Source organism: Eurypyga helias, unplaced genomic scaffold (assembly GCF_000690775.1).
Source record: "Eurypyga helias isolate BGI_N326 unplaced genomic scaffold, ASM69077v1 scaffold15671, whole genome shotgun sequence".
NCBI lineage: Eukaryota > Metazoa > Chordata > Aves > Eurypygiformes > Eurypygidae > Eurypyga > Eurypyga helias.
The window spans coordinates 31,586-56,077 of record NW_010231605.1 but is presented as its reverse complement, the minus strand read 5'-3'; the positions used below and the strand labels follow the sequence as shown (position 1 = coordinate 56,077).

General features: G+C 43.1%; 1 protein-coding gene across 4 annotated transcripts in view; it reads left to right on the top strand.

Moving 5' to 3' along the window:
• The window catches only part of LOC104516714 (retinal dehydrogenase 2), a 56,577-nt gene that overhangs the window by 12,552 nt on the left and 19,533 nt on the right, over positions 1-24,492 (top strand). The window contains exons 1-7 of one of the 4 annotated variants that reach the window (XM_010161141.1): positions 11,359-11,376; positions 11,596-11,700; positions 11,898-12,038; positions 13,593-13,722; positions 19,560-19,621; positions 22,304-22,432; positions 22,563-22,676. In XM_010161141.1, the coding sequence (XP_010159443.1) occupies positions 11,964-12,038; positions 13,593-13,722; positions 19,560-19,621; positions 22,304-22,432; positions 22,563-22,676 (510 nt within the window). In that variant the 5' untranslated portion in view covers positions 11,359-11,376; positions 11,596-11,700; positions 11,898-11,963. Of the gene's footprint in view, positions 1-11,358; positions 11,377-11,595; positions 11,701-11,897; positions 12,039-13,592; positions 13,723-19,559; positions 19,622-22,303; positions 22,433-22,562; positions 22,677-24,492 lie in introns of those variants that run through there. The other 3 variants (XM_010161138.1, XM_010161139.1, XM_010161142.1) reach the window with 3 other exon arrangements.

The following is a 24,492-nucleotide window of genomic DNA, read 5'->3' as shown; positions in this document are numbered from 1 at the left end:
GTATAGTTAGGTTTTGGTTTTGCCTTAGTCCATGTTTTTAATGTGTGTTTGGCAAAAGGTGAGGGTCATGTTTTTAATTTACAGACTCAAAGTTATTAGTCTGCTTCTATTTAAAGGTAAATAGAAGAGCTCATTTTTCATGCAGGCCTACATCTCTATACAGGATAGCTTGCCAGTCGTGTATAAAAATGTTAAACTCTATTAAATATTGGCATTGTTTTGCTATACCCTGAAGTGTTTTATTTGCTTGGGACTGTACTCAGCTCTTGCAAGAATGCTTCGCATCCAATTTTAGTCTTAGCCACACAGTCTACTTTGGGGTGTAAATTTGTCAGGTATCCAAGCACAGCAGGATACTTGGACAGCCTAAGCCCAGTTCTCCCCAATCAGCCTTATGAATAATAAAAAGTAGAATGACCTGTTCCCATTCTTTATGTGTAAAGTCAATGGCTTATCAACAGAAAGAACTGGAGGAGAAATCAGGACGGAACTCTGAGGAAGGGGAACCTAGGCAAAGGGTTCTTAGCTCCAGAAGAATGTTCTAAAGTAAATCAGTATTTTCCAAGACTTTTGATTGAAAAGAATTTCCACCTTGAGAGATTTCATTGCAGCACTGAACGAGAGGAGAGGTGTTGAGTTCCTTTGCATCTTCTTGAAGAGCAAAAAGGGTTTATAAATCAGGCTTCTGGGAATTGTTATCTCACAGCTTCCTTCTAACAAACACAACAATTTGTTTTAAAGGCTTTCACCAAAGATGTCATAAGTGGTAATCCCTGTGTTGTAAGTGGGTACTTGATGTGATTTAACTTAATGCTGCTGATGCAAAGCTATTCTCCCCAAAGCCCATTAAGAACATCCAATTTTCTGGTAGACTAACACTCCTGCTTACTATCGTAGAGATAAGCAACTCTTTAACCAGGACAATAAGGAATAGTTTCAAACCAAGGCCACAGAGTGGCCACAAAACCGGTCTTTGTGAAAGTTCAGGCTTGGAATGCAAATGTCACAAGCTGGATTTTTGTTCATTATTTGTAGGAGTCGTTTCCACTTCTGCACATACAGACATGTACACACAGGCGCTTTCAGCCACCTCAAAGAGCGTGCTGGTGGATGTTGTTATTCCTGATATTAGTAAGCATGGTCTAGGTGGAAAAGGGCCAGTGCAAGCCATTTCTGTAAACAGAATAAGCGGATAAATGCCGAGTTTTATTTTGTGTTCCACTGAAGTGCAGATGGTTCTAACAAGTTTATCCGGGATAATGCTTCTTGTATTGCATGTTTGGCTTTTTGTGGAGTCTGTACATGCAGAGTGACGCGAAAGGAAATGCCACTGGCACCACTGAGCAAAACATGCTAACAGGAATATTTGAAAATATTCAGGATGCAAAGTAGAAGTGAAGGCAGACTTTCCAGGAGCTTACGGCTGCTCACTCGGGTCTAATACAGAGTTAGCACTTTGCAGGTCAGTGGCTCTGCTATTTGTCTCTGACCTAACAGATCTGGAGTTCTTCACATCAAAACCAAGTCTTGCTGAGCTGAGATCAAACGTGTTAAGGTAAGGATCTCGCCAGTGATTTATCGTGCCAGGGAGGGTGATCAGGCCATAAGGGGCCACTGCAAATGAAGTTGACATTCCAGCCATTTCTCATGTGTAGTTATAAGGTAATTTTCTCAGACAGAGTTTTAAAGTCAAAATAAATTTGCCCATTTTATTTTTCTGCCTGTAGTGTCTGAAATCCTAGTAGGAGTATTTATGTGTGCAGCATAGCCGATTTCTAAGTTAGAACTTGTGCTTTGGTGATGAACGTTTAAAATGGCAGTTAGTGATGATCTGCTGGACTCTTTTAAATGGCAGAACATGCTTCCCATGTACAGCTATGTAGATCACACGTAGTGAGCACGCACGAGCTGCGATGCACAAACGATGCAAACACAGGAACGCTATATAGACTAATACTAGTCTTGTTTGTACAAGCCCCTCCTCGTTCCCACAATTTCAAAGGAGTGCTTGTGGAAGGGTTTCCAGGATCAAGTTCTTAATAGCCACAACTTCATTAAAGCCCAGTGACAGCCCAATAATTGATTCTGTAAACAAATATTCCTTCCTCTCAGCTCCTGATTTAATGGTTTTTTTTATAGATCTTGCATTACTTTGGTTTTTAAGTTGCAGTCCACAAAAACACTGCCATTCTTACCCAAATCACTCAGTGTTGGCTTTTCTTTGCTCTCAGTGGAAATGCAGAGCATGCTTCATTTTTCAGTCATCCTGGCTTCAGAAACAATGCTTTCTGATGCAGCTAAGCAAGACAGTAAATATACTTCTCCAGCAATTAAAGAGAGACCCACACATGAAAGGATAAGTAAAGCTTAGGAATATGTAAAATATTACCTGAGCTATGGGAAAGTGTTGTTGCTCCTGTATTGTGGTACTAACAGCAGATAAATTCTTCATTCACTGAAAAAAAAAGTAGAAGTTACTGTGAGGAAAGTCTTTATATGCTCTAAGTAAAGTTTCTTCCCACAGATTCAGTAAGGCAGCCAAAAGGAGAAAGATGTTTGTGGTGGGTATAGTTCAACAAGACAATACAATCTGAAGTTTCTTCTCTTCAGATTAATTTTTTGAACAACCAGACACAAAATAATCCCTTTAATGAGAGTGGATGGAAACAACGGATGCTGCATCAGCATGAGGCACAGCGAGAAACTGAAATAGAAAAGGGTATCATCACAGTCTTGCAGCCTGGGTTTTGCGCAGGAAATAGTTGGGGGGGGAGGAGGAAAGTAAGCATGCTACTGCATGTTGTTAAGACTTATTTAATCTTCTTAACTAATTACTCAAACTTCCTAATTCAAAATCATACAAACAAACCCACTCAGATAAAGCGGGAGTTTTTTCAAACGGGTGCCCCCTACAGCTTACAAAATAAACATGACAGGTTGCCCCTGTCTGATGTGCTGCCATTTGCAAAAGAACAGACCCAGCTCCCAGAAGGACAGAAGACTAATTAAGACAGGAAGACAGGCAGGTCAAACATTTGGTGTGAGGGACTGGGGACGTAGGGGAGAAAAAACTCATGTTACATTCCACTTTCACAGCAGACTGACAGGAGGCTTCAAGCCCTTTCTCCATTCCATTTGCTGCTCAGAGACCCTGCATTCCCCCCGTTTCTCCTCCCAGTCACTCCCGTTTCCTAGTGTACCATTCCACAGACCTGCACTGACTGGGCGCTGGCTCCAGGCCAGCTTTTTAAGCACCTGAGCAAGATGTCCAGGTGAGAGGGTCAGGGCACCAGACGCTGGAGAGATGGGCCTTTACGGGGCTGGGGCTACTACCCCCAGGGAATGCTGTACCCTCTCCTCCTGCCCCACAAGGATGGGGGGAGAGACAGAGCTGCTGCATTAGATGCCACCGTTAGATGCTACATCATATGAATCCTCCTCCAGCTTATGTCTGCACGCTGAAGTCTGACTTCATTTACACATGCTGAATGTCACTGAGACCTTGATGTAGTCGCCTATTTTAAATACTTGGCTTCTGACCCAAAGTCCACTGATGTCAAGGACTGTTTCGGATTTCAGTAGGCTTGGCTCAGGCATTGCTGCTTGGCGGTTAGATCCGGAGAGGCTGAACACCCTAGTCTCATCCAGACATGTACCCTTGGCACAGGACTCGGGTTGCGTAAACGGAATTCTGGATTTTGACGTAGCAGCATCACTCCCTTCTCGTGCATTTTCTTTCCGATTCCACTTTTTTGATCCTCCTGCTGTAGCATGTTTGTAAATATTTAAAGCCCTCCAGCCCTCTCAGAAGGCAGAAGTTTGGACTCTGCATTTCCTGAGTGAAATTGCAAGCTTGGGTTTATGAAGGAAACCCCCGTTTATGGCAGACCATGTCTAAAAGCCATGACATTATCCTTTTGGCTCTGAGGTCCAAATGAGTTTTAAAAAACCCCAAACATCCCAAGACCCAGCTTTAGAAAAGAGCTTGTCTTCTGTTTCAAATCTATCTTTTTTTTTCGGAGGGGAGGTTTGAGAGGGAAGGAGTCAGGACAACCCAGGAGCCAAAAAAAAAAAAAAAAAATATCAACATGTTCTGGTTTTGTTTGGCCCTGGCAGACCTCACAGGCTCTAGAGCAGGTGTCAAGTTTCCAGTGAAACAGCTTTGTCTCCCAGTACAAACATCGCTCAGGAGGCTGTTGCCGTTGCTTCCATTTCATCCACTGGGGCCTGATTCGGCTACCACGGAAACCCGTTGGATTTTTCCTTTTATATTTTACTATGGGTGGGATTGGATCTCTCGTGCCTGAAAACCAGCTAGGTCCACAGCAGCCTGCCTGCCAGAATTCGGTGTAGTGCCGAGTTTGGTGTTACTCTTAAAACAGTCACGGTTTCTCCACCATTGCAAGGCTCCAAACTCCAGCTAACTTCTGCAGGACCCCTGGTGCTCTGTGGTAACTACAGCGAACTCGGTACCCATCTCTGTGTGTATCCTCCAGCCTGCCCCCACTGACGTGGGTGTAGCGCTTGAAAGCGACACAGTCGGTGGCACTGCACATGGAAAGGCTCGGTCGTGGGTTGCCAGGAGAAATCCGCACTGAGAACAGCTGGGGAGGTTGGCCTTGAGGTCTGTGGCCCGTCGCTCGTGGTTTGTGAGCTGCCAGCCAGGAGCAGGGACTCTTGCTGGTCACCTGAACCGCCCTTCTTAGCGATAAAATGAAACGGGGGGGCCAATCAGTCGCTGGGCAGTCTGCTGGGGCTGGCTGCTGCTTTCCTAGTGCCTACACGTACACCAGGTTTTCCCTGATTCCGTAGCCAGCTGTTGGTTTCCAGTCACTCCCAGGAGTGCCCCGCAATGCGCTCTGGCTAGAACATGAGAGATTTGTTGTATCAAGACAGCCATAAAAGTGAAGGAAAACAAAGCTTGAGAAAATAAACAAGCTGCACCTCTGATTGGCAATCCCCTCGCCTTCATTCCCTTGCAGTTGTACTGGTCATTAGGACTCTTGAAATGGTTCCAAAGGAGAGGAAATGAAGTTGCTGAGATGGGAAAGGATATGAAACTTCCTGACCAGACTGAGGCACAGGTGCCCGGTATCTGTGATGTTATGCAGTATTTACCAAGGGAAATGCTGCTGCTGGATTTTTTTCATGCCTCGAAAATTGTTGTATGTCCCCCACCACCGCCACCCCCCCAAAAAAGCGCCGTTATGTATTTCTTAATGCCTCTGGCTCTGAGAAGATGCTGAGGGCCGAACAGCTGTGATTCTTTTATAAAGTACTTTGGCATCCGATGTCCCCTCCCCCTCCTCGCAGATTTAACGTCAAAGGCTCTCTAAGGGGAAAGTCACATATGAAAAAAAGATCTTTGATGGAATGAAACTATAACCAGCTACTAAATCAATTGAGTTAGGAAATTCCCATTCCTTCCTCCATTCATCCAGAACCATATCTCCTGTGGGAAGCCATTATTATTTGGATGTTAAAATCCTCTTCCTGTACCAAAAAACATTTCTGGAGCTGCAACAGCACAAAAACATTGTTTATTAAATCCATGGGAAAATAATTTCACCTCCAAAGAGCTGAATGCTAGGCCACTGTCTGTCCACTGGCTGAAGTTCTTACTTATACAGCTGGGGAGCCTGAAGAAAATGTCTGGTGACATCATCACTAAGCAATATCAAATTAAGAGTGTAGATCATCATTTCACTCACACATCATTTGAGAACATTTGTAAGAAAGGAAATGAAAAGTTACATTGTTGCCACCTGTGTTGATTACTCTTACGAATTAAAGGAGCCCAAATTACTTTCTGTCTGCATGTTTTCAGGGAGGGCAGTACACACCAGAGAGGCAACGGGCATGCAGGGATCCCCAGTGAATTTAAAAATCTGTTCCGTTTTCCGAATCCAGGGCTGGTCAGGGGGAATCTGTAGTGCCACGAACCCAAATGTCATTCAGCTAAGAGCTGCAAAGGAGGTGTTAGTTCTGTGCTGCATTTTAATTAGTTGTATTTATACACACACCCACAGAGATAGTTGGTTTGTACTTCCTCAGCAGTAAATAATGATGAAAACACGAAATCTTACCCTTTTCTCCCTGCTTTAAATTTTCCTCCTACTGCAGTGCAGATCAGGTTGTTCAGCCTGGTTTTGTACACATCCCTTTCTCTTTGAATGCTGATCACTCCAATTACCTGCATGGTTTGAAATTAATATTAAGTTATTAATCATTAGTAAGCCAACAGGGACAGATGGCTACTTAAACAGGATTTTGTAGTTGTTTATTTGCAAAGCTCAATTTGCTTTGCTTTATGCTAAAAACATTTACTCTTGGCTTGATTTCAGAACTGATGAGCATCCAAACCCGCTGTTGAACTCGGTGTGCAATGCTTTTGTACAGGCCTTATGCAAAAGGCAGTATATGGTTTCCTTCCAACCACATGTCAGCCGAGTCTCAAAGTAACTTGAATTGCGTAGGATAGCTTTGAATTTCACTTTTCCTTTGTATACTTCTTCGTATGATACGGCATCAAAGGGTCTGAACAGCCACGTGCCCTGTGGTTGGGTCGGATTGCTTCCTTAAGCAGTCCTATGGAACTCTCTCAGCAGCGGCCGTAGGTGTCCGCTACGGGCAGAACGTGAACCTAGCAAATAGGTGGTGGGACCATTACCGTGCAGAGTTCTACCTACCTTCTGTGCGGAGGGTGTGTGTGAGGAAGTGGTCGTTGTCAGTACCAGGAGAGATGTGCTGCCTCTTCTAGGAGAATGCCATCCCCTCTCCATCTTTAGTTTGGAAAGGAACAGAAATGATCAAGACACCTTTACGGTGAGATCTATCGAGAATGACGACACTCCAGGGGCACATTCACAGGGCAGCTGGGAGCTTCCAACTGCACCCACTACAAAGCCTGCTCCACGCTTCCCCTTCCCACACACATCCACGCCTCGCCCACCCGCTACCTCGGCCACTGCCCTGTTCTGCGTGTTGCCTTAGGCAGCTGCTGGGGAACGAGGAGTATTCCATTTGCTCCTTAGGCCACCGGACACCAGCTACAGCCAGATTCCTCACAGCCATTGTCTGTTTTGCCAGTTGGGTTTGTTCTTGGCCACATTGCTGCGCCGACAGGGACGCCCAAGTAGAACATTTGCCTTTTCTCTTCCTGCTCTGACATCACTGCAGCTATTGGCTCAGCTCAGACTAGATGGCAGACTAAATGTTCATGCCTTCCAAAATTTTTCAAGTATTCCCTTCTTCCCCTTCCATTTTGGCACAGTTTTGTTGATAGCACCCAACAGCCCAGGTTACTTAACTACTCACAATACCGCAGACCAAATAACATGACATGCTCTACACTTTTTCTTTCCCCTACTGCAGATCACAAAAGGTAACACTAGGACTCAAACAAAAACAAATTACCTCAGTAACTCCTGGAAAACTCAAGTGGTTAATCAGTTACCTTTTATTTACATATATATGCTTAATGCTGAATTAAGTTGTAAAAACCAAAGGCTGATTTATAGCCCCAGTCAGCCTTAATTAACACTGGTTCCAGGGGAATAGTAAATGTGAATAGCCTTCGCAATTGAGGTTGAACAATGAACTCACTGGGTGTTGTCCAATTTGTAGCATGATTTACATGGAAGCAAGCCCTTCTTTTTTCTAGGGTTACCCCTTTTTCATCTGGTGTTTAGGATGGGTTATATATAATCCATAGATAGGAACATTTGCTGTCAAATATTCTCCCTGATTTAGAGTTAGCCTTTACCATGGTCACTATAAATAAGGCAGAAAAAACCCAATTTGAGGCTTTGCAGGGATTCCTTGTTCTTGCAATGTGTCATCGCTTGTCCATTTTGTGGCATTTTTACGAAGTGGCCATAATGAAAGTCAGATTAAATGTACAGGATATATACGTTTAATCAACAGCCATTGGAGTCAGTAGTGCTGGAAGAGTTATAAAAGCCCCTGTGAATGCAAATTTATTGCGAAGGAATCTGCGTCTTGGTGGTAGGAATATCTGCTGAATGGTACTACCTGACACAGAACACCTAAAACTTTCAAAAGTGAATTATTTAAGTGTAAGGTTTTTGCTTGTAAAGCCGCCAGCTGCTGGATTTCAAGACTTGAAACTGTTCCAAAACACGGGACTAGGTACTTTATTTGTGCACTAGAGTAAATACTCTGATTTTACTGCCAATTTAAATGTGCTCAGTTTACAGTAATGAGCTTGTATAGGCAATACCTTGTTTATAGAAAGTGGAACAGGAAGAAACTAACACTAACTATTAACAGTAGCTATTTCTCATGCCTTCAACTCTATGCCAGATAGATCCTTCCCGTGTTCTATCTGAAGTATTTGCTATTGCTGTTCTTTTTTTAAATCTGTGGGATAAATGGAGCAGTCAATAAAATAATACACTTTATAGTTCTGGTCAACTTGAACTGTAACTCTGTTTTGTAGTTCCAAATTCTTATTCCTATGATGAAAGTATTTTGTGACTGAATAGGTGTCCTGGGTACTACCAAACCTGTTGATAGGTGTTCATCCCAGCAGAATGTAGTTACAGTGTTTAATCTTTTGAAAGAGGAACAGACCGCTTCTGTAAGGGAAGAGTGCTGCACTGCTATTGCCACCACTCCTCAGGTTCTTGTACTCAGCCTAAGCAGTTTGTTCTTTCAGGACAGATCACACGTGGATTCTATGTGTTTATGTACATACTGTAACCTTAAACAAACATCCTTATATCTCCTTTGGCCATCTGCTCCCCAAGCTGCAAGCCTTTCTCCCTTCCTCTCTCTCAGTGAGAAGGGTGACAGTAAAATCCTCTTCCACCCAAGGCGCAGCTCTCAGAGTTTCTTTGTTTCACTTAAAGTCTAAAAAGTGACAGCAATGCGCCGGAGCAATTTGGCTTATGGCGTTAGTCACTAGAGATCATGCTGGTGATTCCTTCGTTACCTTGTTTTGGCTGGGTTAGCTCCAAAATGTCCTAATGGGGCCCGGTACTGTGGTGTGCAGAGCAGTGTAATCACTGAGCAGGAAGACTGCTTACAGTCGGAGGAGCTTACGGTCCAAAGGCACAAAGAGGTTCAGGATAAATGCAGTGTGCAAAGGCGGCGATAGCTGGGCAGTGGTGTGGTAGGACCTGGGTCCAGCTACCTCTGAAACCAAAACAAAAGGGTGGGGAGAGCACAGACTCTGAAATGTATGGAAGGGTGCACAGGGAAGATGAGGAGACACAAGGGCAGCATGTCCATTAAAGCAAAAGCACGTGTAATTATTAGTTTCTATGCACAGTTTTACATCCTAGTGTCTTTTCCAGGCAGGCATGGGTTCCTTCTGCCCATGTCCTCAGCCAGCCGGACATGACTCAGCTCTGAACCAGAAGCGATGTCACTGCAGTTAGTGTGGCACTGAGCCTGAGCTAATAAGCCCTGCTGTGAATAGCACAGCTACGTGGCTTCCATTTGGCTTGGAGAATAGGTTGAGCAAGCTTATGTCTAGCAATGAGAAAACTCTACAGATGCATCTTCACCATCATGTGAAAATATGAGTGTGTAATTTTCTTACTTTAAAATGCACAGGCACACTGGTGTCCTCACCGTGGCCTTTTCTTTTGTGGACACCTTCTATCTTTTGGTGTTGTAACTCTTCATCTTGAGCTTTCTGACTGTGTTTTCTTCCCAGCTCAGTCTCTTCTTGATGAATTTATGACTAGCTCTCTACTTGTTTCCTTCCAGATACATTAAAGCTTTGGTGATCCTCTTTCCTTAAACACCCAGCATTTTGATGCTGATTTTTTTTTTTTTTCTATCAGACAAGTTATAAACACCTAAGTTAGAGTAAGTTTTAAGCTAAGTAGTGGGCAGGCTGGTGTGGCTATCCTCATCAAACTGTTCCAAGCCTGAAAGATGAGCAGGTGGTCTATATCATATCACACTAGTCTTTGACTAGGAAAGACAGGTACTGCATTCCATTCATTTACACACGAAAAACGTAACTTTGTTGTCCTGGTTTTGCCACACCAAACTTTGCTATAAAGAAACCAAACAAAAAAAGAACCAACAACCTGATGCTATTTAAGCAAAGTCCTTACATGTGACCTGTCTTCCATCGCCTCCCCGAGCTTGTCTGGCTGCCCCGAGCCAGGTACCAGTACAAAGGTAACAGCTTCTTTACCACGTGGTAGTAAGAGAGCAGAGAGTACAAGATTAAGGAGGTGGTGAAGTACTGCTCTGGACACGTTGTTTGTGGTGTTTAGTCTGCCTGATCTGTGGGACGGATTTTTGTCCCAGCATCTGTGGTGGTTCTGTGAGGAAACTGGGCTGATATTTGATGTATCATTCCTTGTTGGTCTGTAGCCATGATCTAGAGAGATGGGCCAGTTTCTTCTACCTGAGTATCTCTGGTCGGAGCTGAGACTCCTGAATCTTTCAAAGGGTCTTTCTACTCATCCACAGTCGTAGGGTCTGTGTGGGGTATGGAGCTCTGCTGTAACCAGAGAAAGGTCCCTGTCTCTATAAGCACAACCTCTCATGCAAAAGAGGGTGATGAACATTCCTTTTATGTAGGGAACATTCCTTCTAGCTAGGGCTGAACTCCTGCCTCCAGTAAAGTCAGCAGTAAAATTCCCACTGATTTCAGCAAGCCCAGAAGCCCCCCTTACACATCTAAAGTCGTATTTCAGGGAACACAAAGAAAGAACGCTGATACCTGAAATCCAGGGAACCCATATGGTGCCTGGACTTTTTGAACACTCATTCTTCGGAAGATTTCAAGGACAGGAAGAATCTGCATACCTGGAAAACCTCTCACTCAGTCGGACTAGATGATCTTTAGAGGTCCTTTCCAACCCCTACCGCTCTCTGAATCTGGGTTTTCCCAGAGTGACTTCTTTCATATTTGCTAATAAATAATCACATCCTGTTCTTGAAAGTCATTCAGTAGAAAATAACCGGCATGTACGCAGCTACCAGTAAAAATCTACTTTAAACAAACTCGTTTGTCATTACCTCTCTCAAGACAGCTGTTGTCAGCACCATTAAAATTCAAATTTGGTTTGCCTGTGACAATTAAAATTATGTCAGCACTGAAAGAATGTAAAAACTTCCATTGTTCCAAGCAGATAAGTTAATTCTGTGCTGCAAGCCATCACTGTAGCCATAATCAACTGACTGTGTATTGAAGAACGGTGATGTTTGAGATTATTCAGCCTTGACTGGGTTGTATCAGTGGCCAAATGTTTACTTACTGAATTGAATGATTACTCCAAATCCTTGTCTTGTCTCCAGCAGTTTCAAGGCTTTTTCTCTGACACAAGTATTTCTTTTTTCAGTTTACCTGTTACAGTTTTTGAACCAAATTTGAATGTCAACCAAGTTACATAGTTTGAAGTTGCTTGCACAGTGACGCTGCCACAGAATAAAGACAGCAGGGGCAGACCCTACGCCTGAACTCCTGAAAACTGTAATTTTCACAGGCACAAAGAAGCTTCAACTCTTCTGTACTAGAATTTGTAGCCTCCTCCAGGAGTTTGTTGTGACATACGTTACTGTTTGTTCATGCAGGAGGACTGATGCATTTTCTTCCTTTTCTAGATTTTCATCAATAATGAGTGGCAGAATTCTGAAAGTGGGAGAATATTTCCAGTGTATAATCCAGCAACAGGAGAGCAGATCTGTGAGATCCAGGAAGCTGACAAGGTAACGCATCCCGCGAACGGGCAGAAATGTAGAAACAGATCAAAGCAACAGGTCCGGAACAGCCCTGTTGGACAGTTCTTTTATTAATCGCAGTTCCAAACCCCATCACGTGACTGCGGTTGTACAACAGCAAATTTCCTAGGCCTGCTAATGTTATTTACCTCGGTGCCTTTGGGTCTTTTCCTCCTCCTTGACAGGTTGATACGGACAAAGCAGTGAGGGCAGCTCGCCTTGCTTTTTCCCTGGGTTCAGTGTGGAGGAGGATGGATGCATCGGAAAGAGGCCATCTTTTGGATAAGCTAGCAGACTTGGTCGAGAGAGACAGGGCGATTCTTGCTGTAAGTAACACATGAAAATCAACAGTCAGATCACCTGTTGGTTTTACATTCTGAGAGCAAATTAGTTCACAAATGTGTTAATAGGAATTATAATCAAAAATGCAGTCGGCCTGATGGCTAAGATGGCTTCTGCCTACTTAAGACCTGATCCAAAGCTCATAAAAATCAACAAGAGTCTTCCGGTTGGCTCAAATGAGCTTTAAATCGGACACCGGGCAGATGAATGGGTGGGTGTGCACGCGTGCGTAGCAGGCATACATGTGTTTGTAACTTGTCTAAAATAAAAAATGGAAAGCTGAGTGAAGGGATTTTTGCAGATCTTAATGAAAAGGCAGGTGAAATGCTTCCTGACACTCAACTGCTAAGATGAATTCTGGGTACTGCACTATTTCACCATTATGAAGCCATCTAAACGGTGGCATTGTTAATGTTGTTTTCCGCATGTCAAGTGCTTAGAACTAAGCTGGTGAACATCTTAATTCCAGCTTTGTCAACACTTAAATCATCTTACCACCAGTGTATACTGTAAAATCGCCACAGGGAGAAGGAAGTGCACAGCAAATCAAGTTTACTCTGCCTGTCATTTGATTTTTATTTCTAGAGCCAAGTTCTTTACTGAATTGCACTGCAGGCAGTGCCATTAATTGCTCTAGGGGATATAAGTCAGTGCAGAATTAGGCCTCCATTCTTCTCTATAGAAAGTCATTTGATGGTTGGTGTGTTACACATGGGTGTACTTTGCCCATTCTTAACGATTTCTATTAGACAGCTATTGAGAATGAGTTAAGCTACTCAGCATCTCAGGATATTTTATTGTATTCTTCTTGCTAAATGATCTTAGGAACCCCTAAGAGGATAGCTTATAAGATACTTTTAAAAATAAGAATATTAACTTAAAAATAAGGACATTAGCTTGTTAATTTATGAGCTTCCCTAGAGGAGAGTTTGTTTATTTGATGGCAATAAATAAACTGGCTGTACAGTATAGATATCTCAGAGCTCAGCAGGAGTCTTGGCAGCCATACAGAGAAATTTTTATATTCACATCAATTATATAAAGAGGGATATGTCCATTCTTCTCTTTATGGATTCAGATCATTAATATGGGGTTACAAGGAGCCCCTTCTCAGCTGTTATCATTAACATAACAGAACCTAGTTTGACAGGCATTTTTATCTTGGCTCCTGATTAAAGCAATTTAGCATTTATATATCTGGACCAAACACAGTGGCTAGTAGGTCCAAAATACACACAGGCACATGTTCATGCATGCGGATACACACACAGACCCACAAGATGGACAGACAGACACAAACACACAGGCACACACATGTTCTTAAAATCTTAGCATTCCAGAATACTCCAGAAGGAACCAGGTTGTTTTTTTAAGGAAAATGGGTTTTGTTCACATTTGCAAAAAGAAGTAACAAAGGGGATCAGATAGTTGTTCTGAACCTTCTGGTTTAAGATTAGGCCAAGGTGTAACTGGTTGGTCTTCATTAAAATCTTAAATGTTACTGTGCTAATATCTCTTAACTTTTTCCTGTCCTCCAGACTATGGAATCGCTGAACAGTGGCAAGCCTTTCTTGCAAGCTTTCTACGTAGATCTGCAGGGAGTCATAAAAACCCTGAGGTATTATGCCGGTTGGGCAGACAAAATCCACGGAATGACCATCCCTGTAGGTAAGGAGGATTGAAGCACAGGTACGCACCTAAAATTTCTCATGGCCAAATGGCTTAAAGCTGGCAGCTTCCTGAAAGGTGGAAGAGGACTTGTTTGGGTCTTACAGTGTATAGTATGTTGCTGAAGCAGATGTGTAAAAGTCAGCAAGGGCTGGACTAGATGACCTGCCCTACGTGCAGATCCCAGAGAGTGGTTCGTTTCTTTTGCACGTGTCCTTCTGAGAAGGAGATAGCTCAATACCTACATGTAACTATTGTTACAGTTATAAAAACAGATGTGGTATAAGCCTGATAAAGACCTTGGAACACATAGAAATAGTGTCAGCTGCCTGTAGAAAACGGAATGCTTATGTATGTGTCTTGTTTCTATAGGTCTTCTTACTGCCTATGCAAAGCATTTTACTTGGGACTGACACTGGTTCCAAACTCATTTATGCTTTGAGAGAGTGTGTAATGTTAGTACAGAGAACTGTACCTCTATACGTACGTATCGGATATATTTTGTTACATGTGCTTCTTCCAGTTATTCAGTGGGTTGAGGTTTATATTTTATGTATGAGATAAATCCTTATGAGTGCTAGGAAATTAGTTATTCTCCTCTTATTTTTTGCTAGAGATAAGAAAAAATCCTCACCATTGTTTTTATTTAACGAGTCTCTTCGTCCTGCCCCTCCCTCCCAGCTGTTTGACGAATACAGGCTGCATTCATTGTCTCTTGTAAACGTGCTCGTCTGCAGTCTGGACTAGATGTACCAACTGCTGTAATTATGCACAAGGGCACACGACAGCAAAGAATGATTTTATGCAGGTGCAGTCATTAAGATTAATATACTCGTCTTTTACCTGCATAAAATAAATCTTTGGCAGTAAGGAAAGCCAACATTTACCCTATGGATTGTTTCTGGCTTCGTGGTGCACGCTGTTTGTTGCACATGCACTTTCTGAATGAGACCAGGAAGGCACGCTCACAGGTAAATGAGTTTTGCCGTTGCCCGTCCATTTCTATCAAATTCCGTTCTGTAACACAGCGTCTGCTGCGCACGAGCTCTCCTCTGGGCAGCAAGGCACAAAACTATCACAGTTAGGCAAGCAGATAAATTGAAAATGTGGCCCCGAAACTTTCAGGAGGAAGACAGGTCTCATCTAACCGTCATTGCACCGTTACTCAGCATGGTGTTTCAGCTCACTAAAATTGCAGTGTGACTGCCTGATGTTTATCATCACTAGGATGTTTTTACCAAAGAAATGCCAGTATTAATGTTTCAGGTGTAGACTCTCCTCTGTGAGGACTTCACAGTCATTTGAGATTTTCGCAGCCGTTGATGCTGAGATTCATAAATCCTGTTTTTGCTGCTTGCACTTCACATTTAAACATGCAAAAGTGCAGAGCACACCATAAATTCATATATTCAGCAAATTTCCTGTTCCCTAATCCCTTTCTCCCTGGTCAGTGAATACTTCCTTCTCACTCGTTAGCCCCGCAGGTACTCAGGATTTAGGTCAGTCACCAAAAGGCTTTGCCAGGTTAAGGAGAATAAATACTCTCTGCTTATTCTTGTCCTCAAGTAGTGTGTCAGATGAAAACCCTGATTTTTTCAGTGAGGTGGGCTATGCTGGGGGAGAGGAAGGCACATTTTCAGCTTGCCTTCCTAAAGGCAAACTTCAGTGCTAACGCACACCGTTACCAGTAGCGCAGAATCCTAAGTCTCTTCACAGATTTTCAGGATATCAATTAGTTCTTCCTCTTGGCTTATCACTCCCCTGTATTCCTCTCGTTTCACACCATAAATTTGTCATTCCCATGAAGCTATTTTAGAGAAAGGCCAGGTTAAACAGCGGTGCTCTTTACATTTGCTTACCATCAGCTCATCAAAGGAAACCAAACAAGACAACAAAAAGCAAAAGAAAATCCCTATTAAGTCTCCTCTTTCTGTTCGTTGTGCTAATAAATCTGAAACCTCCCAATCTTTCATCTCTTCCTGTTGAGGTTTTCTTTTCCTCTAAAATAAAAACAGGCAAGTGATAGACAAGTAGAAGAAGAACAGTGTGTTTTACAGTCACATTCCTTTCGGTCCCAGAGCTGCTAAAACCTTCAGACTGCCCTTTGCTTGCTCCCATTCGTAAAGCCTTCATGATTTAAATTGAAAAGGAATGAGGCTAGACTAGAAACTGTTAAACTAACAAACTGAATGCAAGCAAAAATCTATCTTTAAATCAATATATGATACGATACAGCTTAAAGAACCAACCTGTCCCTCCTCTCCCACTTGTTTACTGTGTCCTGCTACTTGAGGCACGTGACTGTGTTACAATTGTTATGCAAATAAAATATCTGGGACAGAGACTTATGTTGGAAACGTGAGCAAACACATCTGTGGAAGGTATTGCTGTCCCAGAGTGAGACCCCTGGATAAACGGGGCTTGCTTTCCAATTAAAAAAAAAAAATCTCTGGGCCAGGTGCTAAGCAGCTGCAAATTGATCTGGCTCTATTAATATCAGTGAGGACTGCAGAATGCCAGTTTACATCAGCTGAGAGTATTTGAAAAAGACTTTTACGACACAATTTTAGATTGGCTGTGGGATCAGACTGCCAGTCCCTCTCAGGCAATGTTCTCCTGGCTGCCAGCTAGTAGAATGAGGGGCTTAACAATCATCAGCAACAGCATCTTAGAATAATTGTCTTTAGCATGACTTGTATAAACGAATCTTCAAACTCTAAGTCGTTTTACAAGTCTCCTGCTCAAATTTCTGAGCACAGGGGAGCTTCGTATGCTCACTGTTCTAGAAGTGTGACTCTCTTCACTCTTGAGTTATTTTGTCGTGGTAACAGCTTATTTTACATTACGGAGGAGGCAGCTCTTGGATACATCTTTGGCCTGTCCAGAGACATCCAAAGCTTCTGAATAACTTTAAGTCACATATGTTCACCAAGATATTGTTAGAAAGCAACCTCAGAAATCTCATTTTAACAGTAAGTCTGCGGATGATGAACTGCAGAAGTAGGTGTCAAAAAGGGCAGCTGTCTCGAGTGTAGTGGGAGAAAGCAGGGCAAGCAGCTCTGCATGGGAGGTATCGCTCTGCGGAAAGAGCGCCCTGCCTACAGTCGGTGGAGTTAACCACCATGTGTCTGAGTTGGCAGGCGGGCTCAGGTTATCTATAACTTTATGCTGTGAAGCACGCAGGCATGTGGCAATGATTATGCAGTGACAATCTAAAGTCAGACAGTGCTAACGTAACTGTGGTACTGTTACGTTGTCACCATCCTTCTGGCTGAGAATCCACCTCTCACAGTACTACCAAGTACAATGTGGTATTTTTAGCTGACTCCTCTTGTGCCTGTATCAGCACATAGACAGTTTTGCCTGTATGTACTTCTCTGTATTTTGACTTGTACTTTACTTTTGTCTGGTCTGTGAACCACTGCAAGCATCTGTGAAAAATAACCCGGAAAAACGTGATCATCTCAATTTGTGCAACAAATATTCTCATCTCCACTGGGAAGTTGTTAAGCATCTAGAGACCAAAACAGTGCAATGACACATTGTCAATGCAGAGCAAACCAACTGATCAACTGTTTTCTTTCTCATTTCCCTGATGTGAATCTCCTCTCTGTCCTCCTTCCTCCTTTATTTCCTCTGTTCTGTCCCTTATCTTGGTTGCAGGCCGTTGTTGCCTTGCTCATAATTATTCTCTATCTGGCCCCCAGCCGAGGTATTAGCTACTCTAGCTCAGGTTTCTACTGAGCAATTCCTGTAAAGTAGATGTACAGGAATAAGCAGACCTGAAAATAAGTTATTTCTAATCAAATTCAAGTTGAAGTCTTTACTTAAACCCAAGAAGCTTTATGGATTAACCCATTTATTGTTACCAGATGTATAGTACAGGACACTGCAGCAGGTTCCCAAAATGTACTCTCTGTTGTGACGTTAGGTCTTTCCCCAGTGTCTAAGAAGGCTGGCTGCAGCTCGGGCTGAATGGGGTAGAGGCCACAGTTGCCCGCATGCTCTTGCGTCACATGAAGGAAAGCACATAGCCCTGCCTTGGACAGTGACAACAGGAGCAAAAGCACCGTCATCTCGCCTCCTCTTACCCCCTTCCTCCACCTGCCCGGTTCCTATCCTGGTACATCATCTCCTGTGGTTGAGCCTAGGTAGCCTTCTCATCATTCTCACACACTTAGTTGAAAGGGTTTTTCTAAGTAAAAAGATTCAGTTTCTTCTAGATGACCAAGCACTTCAGGCCAAGGGGCACGTTCAGTTCATAGCCCTTCCCTCAGCTGCAGCCTCACTGAAAAACAGTTCACCTAAATTCAGAGGCAGCTTGAGCCCGGGCTAGTTTATACATCTACAAGACTCAACTGAGGTACTGAAGTGCTGTACATCTGCTTTGCACACATGCAGGCCAAGCCCACTAACAAAGCTGATAGACGCTGCCTTAACTGCTCCCCACACAGAGCAGGTAATTTGCCTGCTCGTTATCGACTGGGAAGAAACCTATGTCGTATCACAGCACGTCTAACCTCAGCATGCACTCCCAGACCACCAGCAAGCCCTGAAGCAGCAACAACTGTGCGACTTTGTGTGAGGACGCAAACCCCGCCAGCCCCCGTGCCAGTCACTTGCACTAGCTGTGCAAAGTGAGCCCGGGCAGAGACGTGCCGCTCTGAGCCAGCCGGGCCAACGAGAGTTCCCACAGACACAGGCCTGACCCCGCGTCACAGCGCTGTGCTTCATGGCCTGACCCAGGCTGCCCTGCGCTCAGCAGCACTTCAGTTAGAGACTGCAGCTCTAGCTTAGCACTTGCTTTAACCGATGATGCTACCTCTCACCCCTGGTGATGCTACCTCTTGCCATTTTCGTTCCTCAGGAGCTTAAAAATAATTATCAGATCAGAGAGTTAATTAATGAATTCCCTTTAGCCTCATACGATCCACACCTGCTGTTTGTGAACATGCAGTCTTCTTTTCCTTCATCTTTGTTATTAGGACCTTTCTTAGTCCATATCCCTACTTTTGTCAAAAAGCCAGTGAGAAAAGCCCATAATTTCTGAGTTTCCAGCGACTTGGTGCCTTCATTTATTTATTCACCTCTACCTTGCCCAAAAGGTTTGTGAAAACTTTTCTTTATACTCTATTGTCTTGTTTTCTAGCTGCATCCAACTCTTCCCTGTCAACTTAAATTGGCTGCCTGTTTTGCTCGCAGCCATTTCTGACACAGGCCTTGTTCTACACACCAGCTGTCAGAGCACAGCTGTACGACAACTCCCGAGTTCTCCTCAGGGTTGGCTTCTGCAGTACATTATTCTCAGTTACACATCAGTCTCGGGCTTCCCGGCTTCATTCCACATCCACAGGTTGTGGTGTATTGTTCCATCTCTTCAAAGTGCCATGTCTTCAATGGAAGACGGACGAGACGTGTGTCACTGTTATCTGCGTGTGCATACACCTCTAGATTGCTGCGATCCACTCGCACCCTTCGGGAAACGGCCTCAGTGACTCTTCCTTTGCTTCTCTCACCCTGAAATCGGCAGAAGCCAGTAAGTGGCTACAGTGCTACTGCCCTTTTTTGTGCAGTACAGCTTGTCCCCCTTTCCCAAGGAACAAAGCAGGTTATTTTCTGATGGGATGCCTGCTTCCTTTGTTCTACAGAAGGAACATTTAGGTTGTTCCTGTACCTAGGTTTCCCATGCTGGCTCATGAAAAAACATTTCCATGACTTCTTTATTTCTTTTACTGCCATCAAAGGCTGATCCTTAGAGCTTTTTCCCCCCTCTATTTTTTTTTTTTGTTCTGCCAAGTCAAACTGGACTTGAGAGTAACCATGCTCATCTGTTTCAGATGGAGATTATTTTACGTTTACAAGACACGAACCCATCGGAGTGTGTGGACAGATCATCCCTGTGAGTATCTCTACTAGCGCTTTCTATTTATTTTCATTTGAACCAGCTCTCTTTAAAGACACATAAAACATGGTCCTCAGCTATGTGTGTTTTCCATTACGAAAAAAGCTGAGCTCATATTGTTGACATATCTTTAACAGCCTCCCTGCAAATGCTTATTTGAACATGCTAATAGGGTTTAGGCTCTGTTATTAGGAGTTAAGTTCTCAAGTCATAGAATTCTCATGATTAAAACAAGCAGAGCAAAACACAGTGTTAATATGCTGTCAGTGGTTATGGATGTTCACACAACTTACGGAAAATTGATGCTTTGCTGTGGTAGTCTTTTTATTTATTTAGTTTTTACTGTGATTTAACAGGCTCCGCAGTTCCTGGGAGAATGTGATGCATTTTAATTCCATTCTTTCCTGCTAGTTCTTTTACAAGGCTGGAGGAGAAAAGGCAACTGCAGGAGACGTATCATTGCAATTAACATTGTGTAGCTAGTAAAAGACACGAAATGTTTGTTTTATTTGTTGGGAGAGATAAACACGGCATTTCATCAAATCCAATACTCCCCCTACGCCCCAGTATACATCCTTAATATACTCTTGCTGAACACTGCCTGGGAATTACACTGAGAAGTGAACTTTTTCAGAAGAGCCAGTTAACCGGCTTTGGCAGAAATTTCAATGGGAGGCTCACATACAGCTATTAAAATATTGTGTGGAAGCTTTTTTCCTTGACAGAGCACTAGGGAACTAATCAGGATATTCTCTGGAATTTTTGTTGACGTTGGTTTTTTTATTTTGTTCATGTTAACCACTAAACAGCAACATGCAGCAATTCCATTAAGAGAGGAGCAGCCAGAAAAGATTACTTAACAATGTTAAGCCCTTTTTCCCTATTTATATTCGTTGTTATTTCACGTCTTTGTTAAGGGGTGGCTATTGTGTTTGGCATTGTTTGGTAGAAACTTGCAGAAACACGCAAACGACTTGGAGAGTATGTGGCTCCACCCACCCTGCGAACACCTACACACTCCCCTACCTTGGCTGGCGAGTGGGCCTTGTGAGCACGCGATTCCACAGCTCTGTCCCCATTCTGCAGCCAAGCACACGCATAGGCATTTGCAAAATAGCAACTCCGACATCTCACCCCAAAGTTGCTGCGCCCCAATTAGGCGTGTCTCGCTGAGCTTAAAGCAGGATTTTAGGTAGTCTAGGTTTGCAAAACTCTGGTCAGGGTACCCAGCCGCCTACCATACGTGTTCATTCTTCCCCCAGGTTTGTCCTCCAAAACTTCAACATGGCTGTCAGATGCATCTATTCCAGCACTGCTGCTAATCCGTTATATATTTCCTCCGCAGCTACCAGCCCCTGGGCCGCGCCTGCACTTAGCCATTACACCAGCAAATAGGTTATTACAGAAATAAAAGTCAACAGCCAGCCTAATACTAAACTCCTGGTACTCTTTCACGTCCCAGCTTCCATCAAAACACATGCTCCATGGCAGCCCCGTAGCATAAACAGGGCTGTATACAGCCCTATAAAACTCATCCGAGCTCTGCTTGCCATACCATTAGAAGCACAGGCTGTCAGCACACTGTTGGCCCTATAGCTCCCCTCCCAGGTTTATATACTGGAGATGGAATTAAAACATCACTTTGTCTCCGGAGTTTATAAACAACTGAGAGAGTAAAAAATTGGGTGTTCGTTGAAGGACAGACAGTTGTGTATTTTTTCAAGCTAGCCAGGGGCTAGAGAGATGTCTGTGAGAGTGGCAGCTGATATGCCTCAGGCAGTAACATGTTCTGGCCAGTGGCTGACTCCTTATGACTGATATTTTCTATTTTCTTTCCAAATGAGACTATTGTATGCATTTACAAGAGTGAGTGTGCAAATGCAGATATTTTATTACCCTGGCATTTCCACTGAAATCAGCGGGACTAGCCATTTAACCTGTTAGGATAAGGCCTTGATGCAGAAAGGCTTGTTACGCCTACCTTTATCCATGATGTCTTTGTTCATCAGACTAATGTAATTCTCTGAATCTTCTGCCGCAGGTAAACACAGTTGAAATTAATGACGATACAAAAATTTTTATCAGCAAAGAGTGTTTCTCAACTTGCTTTTTACTGTTCTTTTTAACATCTTCCATATAAATTGCTTAGTAAGAAATTTTCAAGAAAATGAAGTGCTTTGACTGGGCATTGACATTTCTGGGGGTTTTTATTGTAATCCCATCAATTAAGGAATACATAATTTTGAGTATAAATTTCATAGCTGAAGATCTATTCAGGGATAGGAAATTTACATCCAAAAATGCTTCAGATGATGAACAGTTATTTCCAAACGCATCAAAAGCAAGAACTATTTGTCATGGGGAAATTAAAAGTGCTAATTGCAAAACAGTAAAGGAAATAAAAAGTTGTAACTAAAAAAATTAACAGATAACAGAAGACTTTTATGAAGACTGCGGGTGGTGGCTGTATTTCTTTGAACGGGAGAGAAAGAACTAAAAGGTCACTGCTGTCTTTTTCTTAATGGCAGTAATTAAAAAAAAAAAAATCCTTGCTTTGTGCTGGGAAAGATTTATGTCAAGGATCAGCCTGAGAAATAAGTGAGGTAGCAGCTTGACATCTTAAAAACAAAACACCACTGCAATATTTTTCCATCTATCAACTTTTATTTTTTCCTACAGTGGAACTTCCCCCTGCTGATGTTTGCATGGAAGATTGCTCCAGCTCTGTGCTGTGGCAATACAGTAGTTATTAAACCAGCAGAACAAACACCACTCAGCGCTCTCTATATGGGAGCCCTCATCAAGGAGGTAAGAATAATTGGCAGGAAGAATGTCTGTCTCTCCTTGTGGGGAAGGAACTACCAGCAGATGCCTGGTTTGATGTGCTCTGTCAGTTTTCATAAACCATGCTTCCCTTCCTTCATCCCTCTTTTGGCAGGCTGGTTTTCCACCAGGAGTTGTCAATATTTTGCCAGGATTTGGTCCGATTGTTGGTGCGGCCATAGCATCTCATGTTGGCATTGATAAAATTGCTTTTACTGGATCCACTGAGGTAAGAAGATTCCTGGATACCTTACTGTAAAATGTGAGTAAATACTTAGGGAGACAGTAGTAAGTCCTTGCGCTACATTTCTCACTGTCGCTGTGTAAAAGAGCTACATGTAAATACCAGTGGTCTGTCCGTCCCAGCTAAACTTACGTACCGCAGTACTTCCAAAGCAGAAACGTCTCCTTTCCTCCAGCTCCTGCTGTGCTCGGCACCTCGGCACAGGAGATATGCCTGGAAAAATATTGCTGGGATTTCCTGTGGGCTTATGAGGATGTGAATCACATGCAAGTAGGCAGAACATCCCATGTATATCACAGCACACATAAATGCTGCTTTAGCATCCGTAATTTGTGTATCTTGGCATACTTGGAGAAAAGGGGAAAGGGAGGGGGCAAACTGGGGCAAATATACCACATGCTGCATTCAAGTATGATGAGGAAGAGGTCAAAAAGGAAGGAGTGAAGGGAGAAAAGGAGATTGTCCTCCGAGCTGTCTGTTCCCAAAACGATGGGAAGAAGCTGGCCAGATGATGGAGGGAGGCAGTTGTCCCCTGAATGCCAAAATGTCTTGCTGAGTCTATGGTGCAGATGTTACAGAGGGGGTTTGGTCTGAAGATGGAGGCTGTAATCTACAGAAAGAGTAACGAATCCCTCGGAACTCGGATCGTGTCTTGCTCGCAAATAATGTGCAAAGCCGGCTGTTATCAGGGTTGGGGTGGGGATGATAGAGGTACTCCAGACTGAAGTCACTGGAGAAGGGGCCTTATCTCATCATCTGAAGGCAGACAGAAAGGAATCTCGGTGGGAGTTTTAGGGCTGGTTATATTTAGAGAGTACTAAACCTGGCCATTTTCAGTTCAAAATCTGACAAACTCTTGTATGGAGAGAGCTAAGCCCCAGGGATGCAGTCTCTCTCTGGTATGTTTGACTCCCACTCATTGCAGTGGAAGGCTTTATGCATCCCAGGGATGCTGCTCTTCACAGTGAGCCAGTTTGGGTTTGATTTGGGCCAATAAATTCACTGACCAAGCAGCACTACTAGGTATGGGTGGGTATCTCCCAGGGATTGCAGTAGACCACCTCAGTTATTTCAAATAAATTGTTCTGGTGGAACTACCTGGTGATGGAGTTTGGAAGTCACCACACACGAGCCTGTATTACCAGTAAAACGCAGCTGCAGCCGTATGCCTAACTGGGACACGCACAGTTGTTTTGCAATTGCTACGTAGCTGTACGTGGATTTTTACAGGCACTTTTACATTCTGACATACGCAGGTTACGTTCTAAGTCAATGGCAACATCAGATTTCAGATGATTCTGTAGAATTATTCTAGTCATTACATCTCCTGTAACCAATTTATATTAGCATCCTGGAATATTGAAAGCTTTAATATGAGCTGATTACCCCCCATAAATTAAGTTGAAACAATTGTTTTCATAAAGATATGTGGTCTCTGTTTAAGATAAATATTCTATTATACAGGATGTTGCACTGTTTGGAGGAGGAAAAATACAGATGGGTTAGGTTTCAAAGTTGTCTTTTGTAGCCAAAATAAATTTTTATTGTAGTTCCAGACAGCTTTAGTTTTAATAGGCGTTTAAACTCAAAAGCTGTGGGTTTTATACTAACTCAGTGCCTACCTTTAAAAGCCTTACTAATAGGAAGTGAAAAGCATTACAGAGATGAAAAAGCAATTCTCTAAGAACCTAAAGCCAGAACAGATGGAACGTTTTAATGTAGAGTTAGTGTAAACTATTCCATATTGTTTCTGATTTCCTGTAACACTGAATTTTTGTAACTGCAAGTCAACATGGTAACA